Below are 24,851 nucleotides of genomic sequence, written 5' to 3'. Positions count from 1 at the left end.
GTGTTCTTTTTGGATACATCTTTACGGTGGAATTAAATGTGAAAATTGTTTTAAGCATCTATTTTTGGACTAGCAAATTTCAGCAGTCCACAAATGTAAGCTGTCTCGTTCAGAAGTGAAGACCAGTTAAATAACTTGTACAGAGGAAAGTACAACTAATTCAAAATGCCAAATTGCATTGCAAAACACTGAATTTTCATTTGGATTTCTCCTAAAACTTTACCTTGGGGAAAAGGAAGGAAGGAGGGGTGGTAGTTGAGAGGAACGTTTAAAACACACACACAATGCAGTGTTGGCTTGAAATTCTGCAGGGAAATAAGAGTATGATATCCTTCTAAATTGGCAGCGGTTCAAATTCCATTTCTGCAAGACTAATGAAATGAGAAATGTTGTTTCAAGCTTCATGCCATGTCAGGCAATATAAAACTAAAATGCCCTTGAGTTAATCAGAACAGTCTATTCAGCGTAATTCACCCATTCAAAATAGCTACCAAGCAGGCTGGAAACAGTGGCGTATTGGGCATGATTATTCTGGATAATAAATGCACTTAATTGCTGAATTAGTATGCAGCTATGGTACTGTCAGGAAAAGGCATCTTTCCATTTAGTTCAAACTGTATTCTTCTCATATGTATTTCCCAACTCATTTTTATTTCTTAAGAAATTCTGCAATATCCTCTTTTTCAATAGTGATATTTCCACACCACACCATAATAGCATTCACTATTAACTGTGTGCTATTTTATGAATAAAGTGAAAACCACAAGGGGTTGAAATATAGGTTTGCTGAAATGTTCTCTTTATTATTCTTTATAAAGCGTATTGTTCCTTTTGCTGTCCTTTCAGAACAATGTAAAGAAACCTTCTTGTTCACCCCTACTTGTAGTAGCCGCTATACCATCATGATACGAATTCTTTAACTTCAGAAGCAGTTCAATATAAAGATCTCTCTTGTCAAATCACTGCTTCTTTCCTTAAGAACTCATGGTCCCTAAGGTAGTTAATTCAAGAGCTTTGTTATACCAAGGTGATCTAAATGCTGTCACTCAACACTTACCAGGCATTGTCCCGTGATATCATCACAGGACTCCGCATGTCCAAAGCATGTGCACGGTCTACAGATTCCGCCAACGATCGTACCATTAACTCTCCTGTGCCTTGGCCAACAAGACTGTAGAAGATGAGACATTTTAAAAATTATTTCACAAGGCATTGAAAAAACACACCAAGAAAATACAAGACTGAACTTTACAAAGAATTCAACAAGGCAGTGTTTCTCAAACTTTTGGGGCTTCTCCTCCTTTAAGCTGAGTCTGCCTTCCCTAATCCAACACCAACCATCTGTTCTGTAACAGACTGTGCTTCATGCAGTCTGGTGCTTTGTGTAATGGACTGTGTATCTGTAGGGCATGGATCCAACACTAGCATTAAAAAGGAGAATAGATCAAAAAATTTCTGATCCCTTCCTAAAACCAAGAAAATACTACTAGAACAAAACAGCAGCTCTTCCTAAATAATGTTGAGAAGATGAGGCAAGAATTCACTGTCTACCCCCCCCCCACAAAAAAAATCCAAATACAATGTGAATCAACTAGGATTCTCTGTAATAAACACATTCTTGACTGGTGAGAAACTACTACTTCCTGTCTTTCTGTGGCATTCAATGCCCATTTTCAAGCACTCTGCATCTGTACAAGTATTATTTCTCTTGGAAAGCCCACCCAAAATCTGAGGATCACTGTTGTAGAGATCATGACTGAAAATTATCCAATCATCTCTAGAAAAGTCATCATCCTAGAATGGTTATCTGTGTACTGACCTTAACAGAACTGGCAGATACAAGACTAAAGGAGGTTTTAGCTTGAGCTTTCTTCTGAAATGGTAAAATAAAAGCAAGAAATGAAGAAAAGAAACAGGACAGCTTCACATACCAAGAGGCACAGACTGAAATAGTCAGAAGACAAATGATGACTGAAGGGGAGACAAAGAAAGAGAAGAGATCTTTTTTATTTTTGAAATGACAATCATAGATAAACTACTACTTGAGTAACCTATGTCAAAAGTGAATAGGAAACAGTAATCAAATTTAGTCACAGGTAGAAATGAAACTAGACCTATAGTCTCCTTTCACAGAAGCCTACTGTATGAGTCACTTCCCTGTGGGGCAACTCCACATTGCTGGTAATTCACATTCTAGCTGTATCTGAAGAAATGAGCTGTGGCTCACAAAAGCTCATACCCTACCAGAAAATATTTTTGTTAGTCTTTAAGGTGCTACTGGACTCTTGCCCTTTTTGACTTCCACATTGCTGGGAATGTGTGTGAACATGTGTGTGAACAGGCATGTAAGGAGACTGAGGTTTGTTTGTTTGTTTTTGTTGGTTCTGGTCCCATATTGATTCAGTTTATCCTCTGATTTCTGTACAAATTATTGTGGCATTAGTTTTCACTTTCCAGGCTTTTTGAGACCACTTTTACCCTGATATTTTTTCTGGAAACCAATTTTGAGTCACACTTTCTCTTGAGTGTAATGTTTCTGTTGGTTTTCTTTGTCTCACCCATTCACACCCACCTCCAGCCCTCTTTTTGATGACTGTACTGTGGTGGTCAAACCATTCCCTCTCCTCCCCCCATCCTGAAGATGAGTGGTTTCATTATCTTTTTTTAGTGCCTTTTTTAAAAGGATTTTTAATGCTACTGATGACATCACCAATGATGGCAGCAACCTCCCTTGAAAATCCTCATTATTGAAGACTTGTGCAGAAGAAAATAAACTGACTCCACCAACTGTGAGGGCAGATGTGTAGAAGAACTGTGCCCAAACCAATTCCAATGCTTGTGGATCAACTACTAAGAAAACCAGTAGTAAGACAAACAGGCAGAAAAGCTACTACAGCATGGATCATCTCAACTGATCAACAGCACACTGGGAAAAGCTCCTACAAATAGCCACACTTTCATATTTACAGTCTTTACTTACCTAAGGGTACAGGACTGTACCTTGATGAAGCAGTGTATGGATATTTGTGTGCGTGTTTGAGTATGTAGGGACCCTCTTTATACAAAACAGCCAATGATTATAAATGTGTTGAATCTTCCCATAAAAATATATCACATGAAACTGAATACATTGCATCATGCTATTTCTCAACAAAGATGACATCTTGCAGGTGTGATCCACCAGCAAAAATCCTATTGTTTTGTCTGCACTTCAAAATAAGATGCAAGGCAGTAGTTTTACCAACCATGTATTTTTCAAATAGTTTTATATTGCTGAAAGTTCAGAACGTTCCAGGAGAACTTTCCAGACAAGGCACAACTGGTGTTAACTAGAACTGGGCTGTTATCGCTCTTTAAGAAAAGAAAAAGGAAGATACGTGTGTGAACTTCATGGAGTCTCAAGGGATTGTACCAAATTTGAATTCAGACCTCTCTGAGATAGTGTATCTCATCCTCAATTATAATGACAAAGTTGCAGTTCTGTCATATTAAGCATTACTTCTTCTCATCAGGCATGGAACTTGTATGGACGCAGAATAAAAAAGTAAATAGATTTATTTATACAAAGAAGAACTGTGCTGTAAGCTGTTTTGGTTCCCACTGGGGAGAAATTGAGAGCATAAATATCTAAACTAAATAAATAAATACCCTGAGGGCTCAAGATGTATAATTTTTAAACATATACATTAAAAATCTATTAAAATAAATTAAAAACACTTTCCTCAGTAAGCTGCAAAAACACTTGAAATTCTTTTGTGAGTCTTCCCAAACAAGATTAAATATGTATTTGCTTGGCACAAGGCCACACTTTTCGCAGGATACTGAAGACAAGCTACACCGGACTTCCGACTTCCGGCATGATATTGCAGGACGCCCAAGGACGTGCTCCATTAACTGGTTTTATTTAAATTTTAAAACCTCCTTTTAACCTCAATATGTATTTATTTATTTTTTATGCCAATAAAGGTCTGATTTGATTTGAACTGGTTTTATTTTTCCTTGTTTTAGCATTTAATTGGCTTTTAACTAGGGCTCCTATTTGTCTCTTTTTATCTGCCACTGCCTGTTTTAAGTTTATTTAAGCTTTTATCTTTGTTTTGCTGTTTTATTGGCTCTGTTTCTGAGTGTGAGACTATTTGCTTGGCAACAAGAAATCAGAAAACAATCTAATTTGTTATGTTTATATTTATTATGCTCATATTTATATTGTTATGTTTATATTTATTTATGTTATACAAATAAATCTTTGGGAAAATGCTGTGCCAAAATGAAAATAGATAAAACTATTTTTAAAATGTCTTTGTGTTTATGTACTCCATTTCTGTCCTTTCCTGAACAAATTAAAGGGTTCTCAGTATCTGTAAGTCTTTCCAATTAATTAAAAGAGGTGCAGCTAGTGGGGTCAAGTAAAAGCCATACCTTATTATCCCACCAAGTTCAAATTAAGAGCACGATGGTCATAACAATTTCATGTAACACATGAATTCAATGAAATAATTATTTTTCCTTGACTTAGGGGCATGGTATTGTACTAGGGACCATATGTATACATTATTTTCTTGGAAGGAAAGCCCACCCGTCGAATGAACAATAGCTTATGAAGTATGAGAAGGCAACACACTCATTACAAAAGAGTCACAAATGCTAGATATGTGCAGGATCCCTGACATACAGTACTCACAGTAGTAAACTGCCAACAGCTGTGAACCAAAATCTAAACAAAAATGTTGTCCTTCTATTTGGCAGAAATGTAAATTTGCAAGAAAGGAATCCTTCAGTTATCAATGCAAAGGACATCGAAGGGTACATCAGTAAGAATGTCCACTTTTGTTCAGTAACGAGAATAAGTGTGAGCTCTAGTCCTATGATAATCCCATAAACAGACACCAGCAGACAAACAGTCCAAAGAGAGTTGATTTATTGGAAAATCCACAGGTTAACAGAAGCTAAAAGTCAAATGGATACTAATGAAAACTATGGGAACGGTACACGGCATATATGGATGAGCCAAGGGCAAATCGGGGTAGATCTGGATGCCATGGCAACCCCCTCCCAGGAGCTGTCAGGGTGCTAGGAGACTTCCCACGAAGGGCAGTCTAAACTGTTCACTGTTTACAGGATACAGAGCTGGCCAAGGCCAGCATCTGGAGAAGCCACAACATCCCTTTCTCAGACCAAGCCTGACATTAAGGGATATCTGTCAGAAAATTCTCAGCCTTTTATTCATGGTACCACAAAACTAGGGTTGCTAACCTCCAGGTACTGTTGGAGAAGGCAGCAAGTGGCTCAGTAGTAAAACTAAAGTAAACCCAAATTGGGATATATGTATGAAAAGAACTGCAAGGGTGATTAATTCTAAACCAAAACAATATTAATACACCAACATCAAATAATTAGCATACATCAAATAATGCACAGGAGCTTGAGGGAGGTCATATAATCTGTGTTGGAACGCACACGGAGACCTCAAACTACAAACAAGGCGAATAAGGATACAATGCATACAGTGTTACAATGTATAAGCCTCAAACAAACTGAAAAAAATGGATACAGTAAAGAAAAGTTGAAACAAGCCTCACCAGGCTTATGTACAATGTATTTAAAGGTGGAAACAAAAGCCTCACCGGGCTGAAGCCTCACCGGGCTGTTATTATAAAGAACAAATGAAATTGGTGCAAAAGCTCAAAGTCATAGTCCATAATTCAACACAAAGAAAACCTGAGCCGGTGGATGAACAGGTGGGTTCAAAGCAAGGACACGTTTCGAAATCCTTCATCAGCTTGCTGACCACGTAATGGATTAAGCAGTGGTTCCCAACCTTTTTTTGACCAGGGAGCACTAGGACTTTTTTGTTCGGTGCAGGGACCCCAAGGTTCAAAATAAAAATTCCGAGGATTTGAAAATAAACTTTAATCATAACTGTTAGTTAAACATTAAGCTTAGAATAATATTGGAATATATATTTTTATAATAGAGAACTTTTAATTGAAAATATTAATTTATTATGGGTTCATAACTTTGTTTCGCGGACCTTAATAAGTTCTCGCGGACCCCTGGGGGTCCATGGACCCCCGGTTGGGAACCAGTGGATTAAAGGAACCACCATTCATTCACTGAAGTTGCAATGAATCTAAATATAAAAAAAGAGGCTTGTAGTAAAGAAATCACTATACTAGCTTAAAAAACAATGATGACCAAGTGGAATGCCAAAGCTTACCCACTGCTTTGTAAATTATTTTTCTCTTCCAAGAGGGAGACTCATATTGAGAACGTTCCTGGAACATAATTAGAATTAATCACCCTTGCAGTTCTTTTCATACATATATCCCAATTTGGGTTTACTTTAGTTTTACTATTGAGCCATGTGCTGCCTTCTCCAACAGTCTCCACTAGTTCCAGCATAGGTTATCCTCTTTGTTTCTAACTAACCTCCAGGTACTAGCTGGAGATCTCCTGCTATTACAACTGATCTCCAGCAGATAGAGATCAGTCCACCTGGAGAAAAATGGCAATTGGACTCTATGGCATTGAAGCCCCTCCCCTCCCCAAACCCTGCTCACCCCAGGCCTTGCTCCAAAAACCTCCCACCGGTGCTGAAGATTAACCTGGCGACCCTACAGAAAGCCCAATATTCTTTGTGGAAAGCCATGATGGTTAAGAGGGTATAAGTCTGATATTAATTTGCCATGTATATAGCTCATTTTACCTCTCAATCACAGTTTCCTGTCAGTAATTGGACTACTCACGAACTGCATCACTATGGTATTATGAGGCTGTGATAGTTTGGGAAAACATTGCACATTTAAAATCATCATGATTTTTATTTATTTCAAATATTTATATCCAAGTGGGCTGAAGGCAACTAAACACAAATAGAAACATATTTATTAATTAAATCAGGTTGAGGGAATAATTTACAGCAATAGACTCTACATGTTCTTTATGTACCTTTTACATATTTAATCGATCATGTTTGATTTCGGTAAATTACCTGACCCTTAAGGAGCCTTTATTTAGGGTCCTCAATAAGGGATGTTAAAAATGTAATTAAAAGGAAGAAAGGGAACTGAGGAAGCTGAAGATGGAAAGCTCAAAAGATGTGAATCAGAATGTCAGAAGAGAGGTTCAGCGGTACATATTCCCCTCATGAGCCAAAGCTCTTGACTGCAGGTAAGCAACCTGACCTGAACAATTGCTACTCCTGACATCGAAGTTAAAATACCATTTGAGAGTGCAAGAGCAATCAGGAGCATAAAGGTCTGTGGAGAAATATAGTGTTTCATCCAATTTTACCTGCACTTTATTTGTACACACTTTAGATTTTCAAGAGCCGTACTTTGTCTGGATAAGAAAGGCTTCCAGATTATTTTGTCCCCAATCCCAACATTGAGAACTCATAATAATATTTATCTGGAGACAAATGATGTTTGTTTTTGTTTTTTTAAGTTGAGAAGGTATGAAAAAAATAATATGAAAATTCTGCACTGGAACCACTCTGTACACACTCATTTATTTTGTACTTCTCTAGTCAAACAGGTTTCTCAAACACTACAAAACCTACAAACCCATCTTTAGGCTTTATAAATGGTCTATTATTTGCAATAATATCTAATACAACAAACAAGCAAGAGTATTTGCAATGAATCAAGACTCTGGAACCTAAATAAATAAATAAAACAATGGTGTGTTTTAAAGGAGAGGAGAGCTGACAAGAAAATGCCTAGAGTGCCTATATAAATGGCATATTGTTTATTGTCTTGTGAAACAGAACATTTGTGTTTTAAAGTGCTTCCTTAGAGCCATGGGGTTGTTATTAAAGAATTTTGGATCCAAAGCTACCATAGGCAGCGCCAGTACTAATATGTAAGATCGTACTGATTTCCACCATTCCCCCCCATAGGACTTGGGAGATCCCTGAAAAAAGGTGCTGGTACTCAGTACCAATGAACATAATCATCTCCCCCGCCCCCATCCCTATTTAACAGTAACCAGTTATCCTCTTAACCCATGAACTCAAATCTACTGTACACAGTAATTTCAGATCCAGGTTATCCAAAAACTCTAACTAGTTTGGAAGAAGGAATTTACTTCTGAGAGGCGAGAGTGCGAAAAGAAAAAAATGCATTCCCAGGCGGGCTCACCATGCATTAACCTTGACTAACAGGGAGTCAATGTTCACCTACAGACAGAGGTAAAGCAGGGTATTTCTGTATGATCTAAAATGAAGAAAACTAAAAGAGATTATTAATTAATTCTTCTGTTATCCTGCTTCCTGCTCTTGGAATTTCAAGTGTTATCACTGCATTGGAGATGTATCAGTTAATGCACACTAACATACTCACTTCACAGGAGGTACCAGAATAACCTGATGGACACTGGCAAACTTCTACAGCAGATGCATATTTTTGCCCAGTTGAAAAGTGATCAGCAGCTTCCAGGCTGACACCACTCAACCTAGAGTGTATGAATAAAACAGAAAGATTACCAGTTCACCTATGCGAGAAGTATGTCTCTTACATGTTTCTAAATCTAAATGAGGAGGGAAACCTTGAATAGTGAGATTGCCTGTTATTATTATTTATTGGGTTAAAGTGAAATAGGTCTTTCATTCTGTGGCCTCTCTCTCATTTGCCTTGACATCATTCATGTTTAAACAACAGCAGATCCAAACTAGACAGCTGTGACATAAGGAGTATCAGTAGGACTCTGCTTAGCTTGCATGTAGTATATTTTTACATCCATTACAGACACACACAAAATAAGTCTCCTTGTCAAAAGCCAAAACTGACAACAACAAAATTCCTAAAGAAAGTAATGAAATCTTCCAGACATACTGTATCCCAGCTTGTTCACAGAATGGCTTTCAGAGAACCTAGCAACTACAAGGCAGGATTAAGAGGGAATTGAAGTGCTCTTTTGCTCTGTCTCGCTATAGCCCCTACATACTAAAGAAGAATAGCTCTAGGATACTTTGCACTCATTTGCTATTGGGGGCAGAGAAGCACACAGAATTAATCCAAAGTCCTCTGTTTTTGAGCTCCCATTCCTTTTAAAAAACTGACCGGGTCTGTGAGATGACTCTTGTTTTTCAAATCCTTTAACTGGGAAATGCAGTCGTTCGTTGTACTCATAATTCAAAGAAGGAATATATAATAGACAACCATTAGAAGCACGCAGATGCAGATGCAAACAGGATGCTCTTGAAACCACTGAACGTGAGCTATTTGAGTGTAAATTCCACACAGGTTCATATCCGCACACTGATTCCATTATTAGTGGACTGCCCCAGATCACTGAGAAAACAACATCTAGTGCTCCGCCTATCGTACACAATAGTTAACTTATCTGCTAGCATGGCCAGATTTGCTTGGTCAGCAATGAAAATAAGGCAAAGATCGCTTAAGTCTAGACAATAGCCAAGGAAATAGAGAATGTGTATTGTGCATACTGTATATATCTATTTACTTAGTGTATGTTTTTTCTGATAGACTTATTCCACCAAGCTTTTGTTATTATTAAGCATTCCAATTTTAATAATATACAACTTTCGTTCTTTTTGATATTAATTAGCTATGTATGCTTTCCCATTTTTAAGCATTTAGATTTTAATTGTATTTTGTACTTGTTTTACTTTATATTATTCAATTATGTAAATTCAATTTGTTTGATGGCCTATGACTGCAAATGGAATGATGATGATGATGATGTACTCAGAGCTGTCAGGATCAAAGGCCAATGGCTGTTTAGTGGGACTACTGAACCAACAACCCACATTTTATACCAAATACTAATGCTTATGTAACTCCAAATAATTAATTGATTTACAGTGCATTAGGAGGCCAGGAAGGCGCTGCGCTGGTGTCCGGGCCCCCAGCACCGGCGTCCAGGCTACTTACACTGGCATTAGTGGCCCGAACACTGGCGGGAAGGCTTGGATGCCAGTTGCCACGGTGGCAGCACCGCCCCAGGACGCTGACAGGGCCTTTCGCCGGCATCCCACCAGCGCAGAAGGCCGCACCGGCACCTCAGGAGGCATCCCGGTTTCCTGGAAGGTGTTCCTAGGGCAGGCCAGGGGGAGGAGCTGCCATTAGGCAGCTTGCTGTCCCCTTTCACTCTGTGAATGCTGGCGTGGAAAAGAGTGAGGCTGTGCCTGCTTTTTAGCAAGCACAGCCTTGCTTTTCTCTATGGGGCGAAAAGGCCACATTTTACCAAAAAAAGCCGCTTAAAGGCTTTTTTGTTTTGTTTTTCTGCACGCAGGGAACGGCTTTAGGAGGCAGAGTGGCTGCACCTCCTCCCCGCCGTTCCTGCACGCCAAATCTCAGGAATGCACTGTTAGCCTAGTAAGGGTGGATTCAATGAATATAGGTCAGCAGCAGTTGGGGAGATGGATATGATTTTCTAGGTGCCCTTTTCCCTTCAAACAATATAGAAAGCAAATGGTTAAGAAATTAATTAATCCACCAACACTGAATGGTGTAAAGTTAAGGTTACATATAAACAAGCAATGGCAATAACTTAACGGGACACTAATTTTTATGTCAAACTAGAGTACCAGGTTTGCAGAAAAATCTGAAATCTTAAAAAAAAAAAAAACCACACTGGGGCATTACCCCCCCCCAAAAAAATAATAGAAGCAGCACCCGTAGCTTTAAGAAACAGATGCCCTCTGTAGCTGTTGCTAGGCAACCACAACAGTATTACCAGCCTTAGTTTCTGTCATTAATAGGTGGGTGGAGGGGGCAGGGCACTTTCCATAGCTGTTCTGGCCTTTGAGCTGGAATCATTGTGCCAGGCCTGGCAGCAACCAATAGATGACTTGCTACCATGACTCACACAGGCCCAGCTGCTTACTACTGTTCAACAGCAGTCACCCCACAAATGCCGGTGTGCTGCAGTGGTTAGAGTTTCAGACTAGGATCTTGGAGACTCAGGTTCAAATCCCCACTCTGCCATGGAATCTTGCTGGCTGACCTTGGGCCAGTCACACATCCTCAGCCTAAACTACCTCACAGGGTTATTGTAAAGATAAAATGGAAGAAAGTGATTCAAGTTGCTTTGGGTTCCCATTGTGGAGAAAGTCAGGGTATAAATGTAGCAAATAAACGATAAAGTTGAAAATGGGGGAACAGATAAAAAGTAGGTTGGTTGGTGGTAGGGCTGTCAATTTGGTTCGGTCCGAACTGAAAATCAACCGAATTTCCCCTGATGCGTTGCTTTTCTGTTCGGACGGATCCGAACTCAAAACTGGTGGGCAACCGGGGGGGCCGAATTCAGCGAGTTCGGGAGTTCGCAAATAAATTCGGCCAATTCGGCCGTCAGTAAGCAGCATAACCGTCAGTAAGCAGCATTCTCCTCCCCGGCCAATCGGTGGGCAAGCTGGGTCTTCTTCTGGCCAATCAGTCAGGATTGAGTACTGGAGGAATCAGCTGATGTGCAGCCCGGCCAGGGAGAGAGAGAGAGAGAGAGAGCGAAATCCTCGTGTGTGTGTGTGGGGTGCTTGTGCACATTCGCTCCTTTCTGTGGCTGCAGGGGGTGCATTTTTTGGGGTGCACACACAAAACTTTCACTGGAACTTCAGATGAAGCTTCTTAAGGTACCCCCCAAGTTTTGTAAACATTGGGTCAGGGGGTCCCGAGATATGGGCTCCCCCCTTTTTCTTTCCATGGCTGCAGGGGGCGCATTTTTTGGGGTACAAATCCCAAACTTTGAGCGGAGTTTCAGACCAGTGTTCTTAAGATACCCCCCAAGTTTTGTAAACATTGGGTCAGGGGGTCTCGAGATATGGGCTCTCCCCCTTTTCCCTCCCCCCTTTTCCATTTATGTGGCTGCAGGGGGCGCTTTTTTGGGATATAGCCCCCAAATGTTTAGCATAGCTTCAGTGAATTATTCTTAAGATACTACCCAAGTTTTGCAAAGATGGGTTCAGTGGGGGCAGAAATATCGCCTCCCCCCTTTTCTCTTTCCATGGCTGCAGGGGGCGCATTTTTGGGGGTGCAGACACAAAACTTTCACTGGAACTTTAGATTAAGCTTCTTAAGGAACCCCCCCCCCAAGTTTTGTGAACATTGGGTCAGGGGGTCCCAAGATATGGGCTTTCCCCTTTCCCCTTTCCCCTATTGGGATGAACGGGGCAGCTGATCCGATCCTGTGTGCATCTCTCCAGAGCAAAACGTTCCGTGCCTAATTGGAATCATCTTGGATTACAGCCCGTCCTGATGGAACAGAAGACAGCCACAGTAAGACCCCTTTGGGGGCTTTAATCTATAATTTTCCTCCTGTGTATGTGTATGTGTGTGGGGGAAAGCAGAGTCTGTGTGTGTGTGGGGAGGGAGCAGTTTCTGTGGGTGGGGGGGAAGCCAAAGGGGGCTTTCGTCGGTTCTGCCTGGGGTGTGTGTTCCCCCTCGAGTCTCTCGCTCCCTGGTTTGAGGGGGGAGGTTTCAGTTGTGTGTTGCAAAGGTGTTGTTTAACAAGGTTGTGTTTGCAGTTGTTTTGCTAATTTCTCCGCTGTTGTCGGGCTGGGAGCTTTGTGCGTGGGCGGCAAGCTCTGCTGAGAGATGCACAACATTAAGGGTGGGGGGGACCCCTTTCAGGGCCCATATCTCAGCCCCCCCTGACCCAATCTTTACAAAACTTGGGGAGTCTTTCAATAAACGTCCTTTGAAGCTCTGCCAAAAGTTTGGGACCTCTAAGCCCAAAAATGCCCCCCCGAGCCACGGAAAGGCGCGGTTGTGTTTTTAATGGCTTTATTCGGACGAATTTGTTTCCGAACTTTGAATTCCCGCCGAATTGAACGGATCCGAAGTGGGGGAGTTCGGACTTCGGCACGTACCAAACCCACAAGGGCCAAATTCGGCCGAATCCGAACTGTACCGAATTTTTTTTTTTTTTTTTGACAGCCCTAGTTGGTGGATAGAAAGGAAAGGTGAGGATATGGGAAAAGATAAGGATATGGGAGTTTCTAGGAGGAGGGGAAAGGGAAATAGTGTGGGGAGGGGGATACAAGGGAAAGTGAGGTGCCTCTTTCAGGTTCTCTACCATACAGCTGGGCCAAGCCTGGTGACCAGCTCTGCACAACTCAACAAGAGTTTTCCTAGGGAGAGGCTGCCAGGGGAGGAAAGGAGAGAAAACTGAATACATAAGGGCAGATAAAGGCAGGTTGGCTAGTTGTCCAGTTAAGTTGTGTGACATGTGGCATCAAGTGAGATGAGTTGTGCAAACTGCATGATAGCAAGTTGCCTGGTGGTTGCTGCTGGGTCTGATCCCAGTGGGTCCTCCCTCCGGGGCTGAGGGAGAGGAGCAGGAGTTGACTGGTTGGCCAACATAGCCCTGGAAACAACCTGCCCCTACCTTTTACTGGAAGAAACCAAAGTTTGAAAGTTGGCAGTATTGTTGTGGTTGCCTCGCAACCCCCACTATCGTAACTGCAGCCTCAGAGGGGATTCATTTAGCAGTTGAATAGTTGGCACCCAAATTATCCTAAACTACCTGGTATGCCATAGGGGCATATAGGACCAAGGCTAACACAAAAAGCAGGGCACTGTTTCATAAAGGTGAACCAAACTTTCAGGAGGTCCTGAAATTACCTGTGTGCACCTTTAGTGCTGACAGGCAGTAATGGGTCGTTTTACATTTTTCCAGGCCCCAAGGTGTAAAAGGCTAAGGGACAATAGAGAGTAAGAAAAGCCTCCTTTGCATACTAGATAAAGCACTTCTAGCAGACCCCTGGAATTGAGAGTGAATACCTTTAATCCCATAAGCAATCAGGACTATTCAGAAAAAGGTCTGACTAGCCCTTTGTATATCTGATATACCCTCAAGTCTCATCTAACATGCAGAGATTAAGCCAACTATCTCCTATCTGACTCACACCCCATCCTGAGAAACTTCTCAGACATCTTCACACATTTTAAATTCTATATTCCAGCAATTACTAGTCATTGTTCAAGTCATCACACGGCACTCTGCAATATCCTGACATGACCTCATACCCATCATAACCTTTGTCCTGGCTTTCAGAGGAGCAATTAGAAACTTTGTCCCTGACAAATCTATTGTTTGTCAATTACCTTATACAGCCTCAGCCTCAGGACTCATTTTTTCTATAAATATTGGCTCCTCACCATTCATAGTGTGTGTGTGCGCATCCTGGATCCTCGCGCACACACCCAGTTTGCTTGTGCCCCCCCCTTTCACTGCCCTGCAGCACAGCTCTCATCCAGACATTGCTTCTCCTGAACTGGTAAATATTGTCTCTATTTTAATTAACATCCTTGGGTCCCACCCCTCCTCCCTGTTATTTTCTTAGCTCTTGTGTGAGTTAGGTGTGTGCTTTTGCTGTGTGTGCTTGAAACTATTTTTTCAATAAAAACTCCATTTTATTCAAAAGCCGTTTCTTTATTAAGAGCTTTCCAAATGGGGCTCATCTCCGTAAATGCTGGCTAAAAAGATCCTTGGTTACCCAACCTCTCGCTAAGCTTAAGTCTCCACTGCTAATTCCCCAAACAAAGTGGAGACTATCTGATTTGAGTAATACAGAGGCATTATGTCTGCACTGGCCCTAAATATTTTTTATGTATGAGGGATCTGTAACAAAACATTTTCCTGTTGGTATAAATCAGCAGAAGACAACTTTTGTCTTCATGTTCCAATCTCAATCTGTACTTGTGTTTAATATGAGGCACAGGAAGTTTAGTAGAAATTAGAGAGAGATTTCTAAGATTTTTTTTCAAGGCCAAGAATAAAGACAGAATTTAAGACGTATAAACACAAAAATTTGCTAGTGCTCTTATTATCCTATTTGCCTACTGAACCACAGATTGTCCCTTCCTAGTACTTTGTAATAAAATTTGAAACAATGAGGAACAGTTACACACAGAACATTTCACTCAGTATTATTCCTCATTTGTATTCAGTGAACAGTTCCAATTTTCATTAGGTTCTGCTATTTGGTAAATGGTATTTTAATGTGTTTAATAGTTTTTATTCATTGGAAAAAAGCTGCAGTGCAATTTTTCCCCACTTCAAAGTAATAATTTCTATTCCTCAGTGCCATTCTGCAGGCATTAAAATACATAATGTTGGCAGTAATGGGACAGTGGATCCTGAAGATACTAGAGAAATTCCAGCTTTGAGACCAAATATTTAACATAATGGCTAGTGTGGCAGGCAACTGTTGACTTTTAAATGCAAACAAGATTAAAAGAGATGCAGCATTTGAAGCACAGTTTGTGATTTTGCATTACATCAACTGTTGGAATTCAAGATTTTTTTAAAAAAAAACTTACCATGCAGTACTGCAGGAAACTCTCCAGGTCATATCATCGACATTTCACGCAACATTATTCCACAGTTGTATCCAGTGAATAGCACCAATTTTCATTAGACTTTGGAATCTGAATATTGTCTACATGGGTACTGACCCACCACACTTTCATACTTCCTGATATCACATGGCCTAAATGACTTTGGCTGCAGTCTGTCATGAAAACACCATTAAATTCATTGTTACAACCACTGCATGATTGCTACTCAGAGAATGGAGACTCAGATTAGAAAAAGAGCAACTGTCCTACCAGTTCCACTTTTCTAACCAAACAGTTCCAGTAACTACCAGTACATCAGATGGTCTTAGTAACTTGGTTTTGCTCCTACATCTACCCTTGTTTCAGTATTAGCCACCACAGTGGATAGACTACGCCAGTGCTCTGCTGTCAGATATGAACAACCATGCTGCTACTGCAACCAAAACCAGAAAGGAATGATAAAATGATTCCACGTTGAGTGGGGATTTCCCATAATTTTCCCCCCGGCTTTGGGTTCTGTCACTAGCTCTGGACAAATGTGTACAGTGAGTATTGTGGGGGAGAGAGGTTAGGTTCACATCTGCTGGGCTAGTTCTTAAACACCACACATTCAAGGTCCTGTACATACAGAGGCCCATAGACATATATTTTACTGCAAATGTTAACACTCTGCAAAAATGCAATGTGTTACACACAGCCACCTTTGCAAATGGTATTGAATTTGAGCTTGGGCCCTGCAGGGCTACAATGTGTTATTGATTTGAGTCATTAGTTTATTTGGCATGTTGGGGACTTCAAATCTACCAGTGGATAAAATAACAGATTCCACATGGGAAAGGGAGAGAGACAGAGTAGCATACTCAGTTTAATGAAAATGAAATTGAACATGATTAGCTTAGCAGCAGCCCTGACCTGGATGGCCCAGGCTAGCCTGATCTCGTCAGATCTCGGAAGCTAAGCAGGGTCAGCCCTGGTTAGTATTTGGATGGGAGACCACCAAGGAATACCAGAGTTGCTGTGCAGAGGAAGGCACTGGCAAACCACCTCTGTTAGTCTCTTGCCATGAAAACCCCCGAAAGGGGTCGCCATAAGTCGGCTGTGACTTGAAGGCACTTTACACACACAGCTTAGCAGCATTCTTTAATTATCTTGATCACACTCTAAAGTGACTAAGGGATAGAGACCACTTTGGGTAACAGGTTTGACCACAAGGAATGCCCAGGGACAGGACTCTTCTCCCAGAGGGCACTTTTGCTGTTGTGAGCGTGTGCTGTGCAATGCATCTTGCACAATAGCACTTCTATCACCAAACAACACTACTATCATTCTAGAAAATGTGTTTCTTTACTGCCACAACTGCACAGGCAACCACTAAAGACATTAGCAATGGGGAATGGCGTGACTTCCTTCTTGTGTGTGTGTAAAGTGCTATCAAGTCACAGCTGACTTATGGCAATCCAGTAGGGTTTTCAAGGCAAGAGACTAACAGAGGTGATTTGTCATTGCCTCCTCTGCATAGTGACTCTGGAATTCCTTGATGGTCTCCCATCCAAATAACCAGAGCTGATGCTGCTTAGCTTCTGAGATCTGACAAGATGGGGCTAGCCAGGGCTACCCAGTTCAGGGCACTTCCTTCTTACCCAATGGTAATGAGTGACACTTCCAAAACCAACTCTATGGGCAATGCTAGATGTCTTGCCTACATTTTTTCAGGAATGGTCTTGTCATGGTAATTTGCATATTCAGTCTGGGCAAGGCACCTTTCATTGACTATATCATACTGTAAGCAGCAGCAATGCAGGTGGGGAAAGAGGTGGTCCCCTCCTTTCCTCCTAAGTTTGCTTTGTGGCAGTGATGCTGTGGTATTTCCCCATCATAATTTTCCATAGTGTTGAAGCTATTTGGGACACTAAGGATGAGAAACAGAAAAACTCTGAATGGATTTCTGAAGATACATATGAAACTCCACAAAGTGGTGAAATAGCATAAATGCTTCAGAAGGAAGCTGCGTACATAAAAGGAAAAAAAGAAAAGAGACAAAGCAGATAGAACAAAGACCTTGAGATGAATGAAGAGACAAGAGGTGCAAAAGAAGGACTGGATTTGGGGGGCAGAAAGAGGCATGAGAAACACCACAGGTTTAGGGGCAAAGTATCAACTGGACTTGATGGTAAGGGGGGAAATACGGTATGTATTACATGTGAAGTGAAAAGCCACAAGGAAAAAAAGCTGCAGAGATGAGACTATCACAGCTTGATATGTGACCATCAGAGAGAGGGTGCAAACAGTGAAAGGAAAAGGAAAACCAAAGGAATAGAAAAGAAGGTGGGGGTGACAGTGTAACAGAAGGGAAAAACATAAAGATTTGGCAGTAGCTTTTATCTGGGCAAAAAGGCAGAAGCGTCACAAATAATGTTCTGAGGAGAGCACAGTAATCCACTAGATTCCGTTTTGGAGGTGGATATTCAGTTTCCCTAATGCAGGCAATTTTCCTGAACTTTCCTTATGCCTGCTTCTACGGTATTTAATTTACACTCTGTTAAAGGGGAAATCATTGGATGGGTGAATGCTTACAGATTTCTAGGTGCAGAGGGAAAGCAATAGATGCTGAATGTGTATCAGAAAGCATATTTCAGTGTGCATGTCTGTTAGCTTCACACACTCTAAATGGGAGTAATGCAGTACTCTCAGTTCTGATGCACATGAATAACTCTCACAAATGGTCAACATGCAATTACCAGCTGGGTGCTAAAATGAGCATCAGTTTCTGCAACTGATTTTTCAAAGGAAAAAACAAGAACCCCACATGAGCAGAAGCTGCTTAAAAAAGCAACAATATTCTAAACACTCCACAAATTTTCCATGGATATCCATAAGTATGAGACGGAAGCAAAAAATTGTCCAGGGAAAATGGGGCAGGTTTTTCACATCCCCAGATGAAAAGTAATGATCAAAGGTAAAGATATGGTTGAATATCACAACACAGAAACTGGCCTGGGAAACTAAAACATACATCTTCAAAAGGCATACATCTTTAAAATGGCAAATGAGATTCAATGTGAGCAAGTGTTAAGTGATGCATATTGAGGCAAAAAATCCCAACCTCCTCATATACACTAATGGGATCTGTGCTAGCAGTGACAGACCAAGAAAGGGATCTTGGGGTAGTAGTGGATAGCTCAATGAAGATGCCAACCTAGTGGGGGGCTGCTGTGAAAAAGGCAAATTCCATGTTGGCCATAATTTGACAAGGAATAGAGAATAAAACTGCTGCTCTCATACTGCCCTTGTACAAATCTATGTTGAGACCACACTTGAAATACTGTGTACAATTCTGGTTATCACACCTAAAAAAGGATATTGCTTGAGAAGGTGCAGAAAAGAGCAAAATGATCAGGGGTCTAGAGCAACTGCCCTATGAGAAGCAGTTAAAATGCTTAGAGCTGTTTAGCTTGGAAAGAAGGTGGCTGAGGGGAGACATGATAGAGGTCTATAAAATTATGCATGGTGTGGAGAAAGTGCACAGGGAGAAACATTTCTCCCTCTCTCATAATACTAGAACACGGGGTCATCTGCTGAAGCTGCAGGGTAAGAGATTCAAAACAGATGAAAGGAAGTATTTTTTCACACAACACATAGTTAAATTGTGGAACTCCCTGCCTCAGGATGTGATGATGGCTGCCAACTGGAAAGGCTTTAAGAGGGAAGTGGATGTGTTCATGGAGGATAGGGCTTTCCATGGCTACTAGTCAAAATGGATCCTAGTCATGATGCATACCTATTCTCTCTTGTATCAGAGAAGCATGCCTATTATATTAGGTACTGTGGAACACAGGCAGGATGGTGCTGCTGCAGTCGTCTTGTTTGTGGGCTTCCAAGAGGCACCTGGTTGGCCACTGTGTGAACTGACTGCTGGACTTGATGGACCCTGGTCTGATCCAGCATGGCTTTTCTTATGTTCTTTTCTTCTTCTAACTTGCAGTGAGCTGCTATAATATTTTCTTCACTGTAAACCATGTATTAAGTGCAAAGCTGAAACTAGTTGCAACTAAATGAAGGCTGAAGACACTGAGGAGAAACTGTGATCCACCTACTTAACAGAACTTCAATTATGAATACAGACAATATTTCACCATAATGCCTGTAGAAAAAACATAGTTTTAAAAATTACCTGTAGATGGCATTCATCCCATAGCTGTATGTGGCTCTTATAAGAAGCCTCTTTATATTTGCCAGCACAGTCATGAATTCCTTTTTGCTGATCAGCGAGTCAGTACCATGCAACATAAATAAATCATGCTTCAGTAGGACTTCTTCAGTGTGTTCTTCAAATGGATTCAGATGAATTCCCTCTTGCGATGTACTGATTCTCAAGCCACTTCCCTAGTAATTATAATAAAAAAAAATGGGTGCAAACATTTTCAGGAAACAAATTATGGTTGAAGCCAGCTATGGTTCATTTTTCTATAAATGCTGGCCCCCCCTACCCTCCACTACTGATTCCCCTTTTTACCACCTATGGGGCTCCGTCCATCTGTTTGCTCTGCTGTAGCACTATGTTACAATGTGGGGTGGGCCATTGGATATTTTTATGTTTTTTGGGATTTTATAGGGCTGTTTAAATTGTGTTTAAAATATTTCACGCTATTTTAATGTATGTTGGAATGCTATGTGAGCTGTTCTGAGCCTTTGGCTGGGGAGGGCGGGGTACAAATAAAATAAAAATAAATAATGTTTCTACAACCCTGTACCGAGCATAACACTTTGGGACAAAGTTCTGGGACCAAATGTATTCACACATATATAATATATGTTGTTGTTTGTTGTTGTCATATATGATATATTGCCGAGAATTTAGTATTACTGCTGAGATGGAAACTTAGCTGACGATGTGACAGAATAATACATGGGGAAAAAAGATAATAGTTTGCATGCCAATGTTTTGCATTATTGTGAAAAAAAATGCAAACTTCTGTCTTTCTAGTGCAGCACACATTTCCACCCATTTTGTCCTGTGTCATAGTGTACTATAGAATGTAACTTGTGCCCAAGCTGAGTGGGGGATTCAAATCCGGAACTCATCAGTTCTGGCTAACCATTACACTGCACTGGATCTCCACTGAAGTTCCTTATCAATTATATAAAGACAGAAGAGCAATCGTGCAGATCTATTAACTGCCTATTAAGTATGTACTCCAGTCATCTTTATAATATTTATAATATTATCCCAAGCATACTTACTAAGAAATAACTTCTGCTGTAATAAGTAGGTGCTGAAATCAAAGAAATTTAAGCATGCTTACCCATGAACTGGATTACGTTTCCTTGCCATTAAAAACCACTTAATATGTAACTAACACCTCATTCCTGAGGATGGGGGCCAAAAGGGCTTAGGAGGCATGAAGAAGCTTACGCTGGCATTAGGGGAACTTGCGCTGTCCAGAAAGGGCCAGGCAACAACATATGTGAAAGTAGACCAGTGTTGGGAGTTGGATGCCAGCGACAGCGCAGGTGAGGCAGCGCAAGCTCAGCACCAGCGCCACAGAGGCGCAGAGGGGGCTGCCGTCCCCTGAAGGGGCATTCCAAGCACTAGGCGCATTCCAAAGCACTTTTGGCCAAGGAACACCCACTTTTGATGGCGCAAAGTTATGCCAGGTATTAACCTGGCACAGCCCATTGAGCCCCATGCAGTCTCCCTCATGACAGGACCAGTTGGCCAGCGACTGCCCTGCCTACCTCGCCCTGGCAGCTGTGGAATCCGACTAGGTGGCCGGCCAATGGTGGAAGGCAGGAAGTGGACACACCCCTGGCGGGAGTGGTCTGGCTGGGCGGGAAATCCTTCAAAAGTGGCCCTTTGAGCCAGACCTTCACCTGACAGGTAAGCTTTGTGCTGGGTGACCTGGTGCTGGGCCGCTCCCCAAGGTGGGGCCTTTGCGGAGGGGGGGGGTTCCCTCTCAACCCCTTCTCAAGGGGCACTCGGGCTGGGCCTCCCCTGGATATCATGGGAGGAGTGTCTCATGCGCGAGTCTCCCTGGCAGACTTGCCATGAGGGTGGGCAAGCTCACTCTGGTGACGGGAGCCATGGGTGAGGCGCCCATCGCCATGGATCAAGGGGTCACTCTGAGAAGCCCTCGGGAGCGTGTGAGTGACAACAGAGCTCGTCAGTATCGCCGCCCAGTGCAATATGCTTGTGTTTTTTTTCAGATGGTGAGGTCTAGCTGGCGAGGAGGCATTGACGCCGTTGGGGCAGAGGTGATGATGATGGAGGTCCTTGCCCACACCGTTAGCGCATGCCAACCCGCTCCTTCATGGCACTCTCAGGGTTCAATGGTGGTGTCCGTTCAGTGCCTGCCCCAGCCAGCCTCGCAGTGGCCCAGCGGCCATGGCCAGTCTGAGGACGCTCTTCTGGGGGCTGCCTAAATTACCAGAGCCGAGGCCGAGGCCAGCCCTGGGACCTCCTGTCTTCCCCAGCTGGCAGCCTTGGAAGGTCCTGAGGCCGGGACCCTGCCTGGTGGGGCAACATTCACACCCACCATTGTTGTTCCAGAGACAACCCTTTGCCAGCCTGGAGGCCTGGAGCCAAGCCCCCACCCCCTGCCAACTTAGCCGGTGTATGAGGGAGGATGCTCCAGACCCGGTTCCAGGGTGCCACCATCCCGGCAGCTTGGCAGCTTGGCTCGAGGAATCCTCCATCTTCCACCAGTGAGGTAGGCCCACCTGACAGTGCAGCCACTGTTCTGGACTGACTGCCCTGGGTGAGGAGGCCTGGCATGGCGTTGCACCAAACCATGCAGGTTGGCCATCTGGGGCCCCGTGGTCCTCCAGGGCAGCATTGGTGCCACGGCTGCATGTGTCTGGGCCCATGCCCTGACCGCCCACCCAGTCTCCGTCTGTCAAGTGGAACCGGCCAGCCCTCAATGACAGCCTGTTAAGGTTTCACTCTGATCTCATGTTTGTTTCTGTCTGTCGGGATAGGGGGGTCAGGGGATTGAGGGGTGGGGCAGCCTCTCAGAGGCGGGAAGATTGGGGGCAGCATGTGCCGCCTGAGTGCTTTGCAGGACCCTGGAGATGGATGGGTCGTGGCCCTCGTGAGGAGCCTCCAGTCCTCACTGTGGGTCTGGGGGCAAGCCCCATTTCAGTTCACAGTGGCCATGGCAATGAGACCTCCATGGGGGTAGTGAGAGCAGAGCGAGGGAGGGAGGCTAGGAACCCTAGGCAAGTGCAACCAGATGGCTCAACCCAACTGTCACTCCAGGTGCCATCCCCTCATTTGCATGCCACCACAGATGGCTTTCAGATCACCAGCCCAGCCAGCCTTGCCCACTTGCAGTCATTCTCCCAGGCCAGGAGAATCGGGGGGTTCCTGCAGGCCTCTGACCCACTCTCTGGGCCACCCTATCTGGGAGGGGGCTAGCCCTCCATACCATCTGGCTGCTGGTCCCAAGGTGGAGAAAATCTGCTGTGGCTTATGCCATGGTGGCTTCCTCATCCCCACCACCACCCAGCTCAGGGCATTGCAAGGCCGCAGGAATACTCAACAGATCAGCGGGCGTCTGCCCCTGGCAAGGGCTCATGGGGGCCAGGTTGCTAATTTCCAAGTGCAGGCATTGAGCCAAATGCACAGCCATTATATGGAGTGCATCCCATGTGTGGGACAATGTGGAACCCGAACATCTGCTGTCGACTGGTATGACACATCCAAGCTCTTTTCTCCTATCAAATCTCTCCCCCAACTCCAGGTGGGGGAACCTCTCTTGTACCAAAAATAGGAAATCACCTGGTGGGGTAGGAGGCAGTGTTGATGAGCATTGGGGACATTGGGGACAGTGGCCAGTGGGGTTGCTGTTGGGCGGGAGCATCGGGACGGGAAGCGGGGAAAGTGCTCTGTACTGCCTGCCCAGGCAGTGCGGAGCACTTTTCCACCCCACAGCTCAGCTGTGGGATGGGAGCATTGAGACGGGAAGGGGGGGGAAAGTGCTCTGCGCTGCCTGCCCAGGGAGCGCAGAGCACTTCCCCCCCCCCAGCTCAGCTGTTGGGCGGGTCCTGAAAGGAATACCAGGGTTGTAACATGGAAGCAGGCAATGGCAAACCATAGAATAATAGAATCATAGAGTTAGAGGGGACCCCCCAGGGTCATCTAATCCAACCCCCTGAACAATGAAGAAAATTTACAACTACCTCCCTCCCACACCCCCTCTGATCCCTATTCCATGTTCAGAAGATGGCCAAGAAAAAACCCAGTCTCTGAAAATCTCTTGCCTTGAAAAATCTACCAGGGAATGCCATAAGTCAGATGTGACTTGACGGCAATAACAAAAAATGATAACATTATAATGATCCATCAGGCACTTAGAATCCCAGCTTTCACTTTTTTCAAGTAAGTCTGTAGCCCCCTTTCATTGTGGAGCTATAAGGTGAAAGGCATAGTTCTGGAATGAAGATGGCTAGAGCTATTTTTTTTTAAAAAATGAAAGCTGAAAATGTATAGAGACTAGTTAGATCATTATAACACTGCAGCCAAATGTCAATTACTGATTAAAATGAAGGCTGAAAAAGTCCTTCTGTGGCACAAGGAAATGGTGGCCACTGGAGGTGGGAAGGAGAGGGAATATGCACCTTCCCATTCATATAGCAATCAAATACTCTTTGACTGCAAGGACTGTACCAAACCAGGTTTGGGAATGAACTCAGTAATGGGGAGGAGGGGTACAGAAAGTGGATAGTTAGGGGGGGATGATGTTGTATAGAAGCTCCAAAAAACCCAGCTCTGGTTTGAATGCCAAACCAGAGCAAGTCCCCTGTGTGGAAGCAGCCTAACTCTAAGCTTATCCAGTGGCATCTTTACTTATCAATGCTGTTTTGCTTGTCTCTCCCTTTCCATCCCTCCTTTCACTGTCTCTATACTGCCCAAATTAAATTGGGATGTAAGGTTATATTATATTGGTTTATACAAATGATTAAGGTTGTTTCAATTCTTGGTTAGCCATATGAAGTCAACTCATTTGTTTACCATGCAAATATGATCCTAATAAATCACCCTTTCAATGAAAACACCAAGTGGTGAAACCGTACCTCTATGATGACATCAGGCTGAAGCATCGCTTCACCATCTTCTTCACCAGTGAGATCATATGAAATGGTAAATTTCAGAAGGCCTCCAGCAGCTGTTATCTGCAGAAAAGAAGAAGGGTACTGATCACATAGCAGAAAACATGCCTTTAACCATTTTATACTATTCTACTCCAATTACAGTGCTTTCAAGGGGAAGGACTTCAAATGTAGTGAAAGAACATATGGATGATATAGACCCCCAAGGAAAGAGTCATTACGAACTTCTCCCTCACCCTGTTCTTTCTTTCTCCCTCAGAACCCATTGCTTCTATGCTCTGAGAAGCTGTAAGTGCCTTTGGACGCCGGTTGAAAATCTATGCATGCATGCATATCTTTTCCCCAAAGGTCTGGCATGAATGAGATTGTTCTGTAATGATAGCATGTGCTATGCTACAATAATTCTAGCAGCCCAGACTCTTACATTCTAATTTTCCTAAT

At 42.9% G+C, this 24,851-nt stretch overlaps 1 protein-coding gene across 1 annotated transcript in view; it reads right to left on the bottom strand.

The window, feature by feature from the left end:
- Positions 1–24,851, bottom strand: part of LAMA2 (laminin subunit alpha 2) — a 599,384-nt gene that overhangs the window by 265,095 nt on the left and 309,438 nt on the right. The window contains exons 14-16 of the mRNA XM_056856226.1: positions 24,375–24,473; positions 19,474–19,685; positions 8,343–8,454 (exon numbers count right to left, since the gene is read on the bottom strand). Of these exons, the coding sequence (XP_056712204.1) occupies positions 8,343–8,454; positions 19,474–19,685; positions 24,375–24,473 (423 nt within the window). The remainder of the gene's footprint in view (positions 1–8,342; positions 8,455–19,473; positions 19,686–24,374; positions 24,474–24,851) is intronic.

The sequence above is a fragment of the Euleptes europaea genome, chromosome 10 (assembly GCF_029931775.1).
Source record: "Euleptes europaea isolate rEulEur1 chromosome 10, rEulEur1.hap1, whole genome shotgun sequence".
NCBI lineage: Eukaryota > Metazoa > Chordata > Lepidosauria > Squamata > Sphaerodactylidae > Euleptes > Euleptes europaea.
Note: the sequence above shows the minus strand (reverse complement) of the source record. Positions and strands in the feature narration are given on the sequence as shown.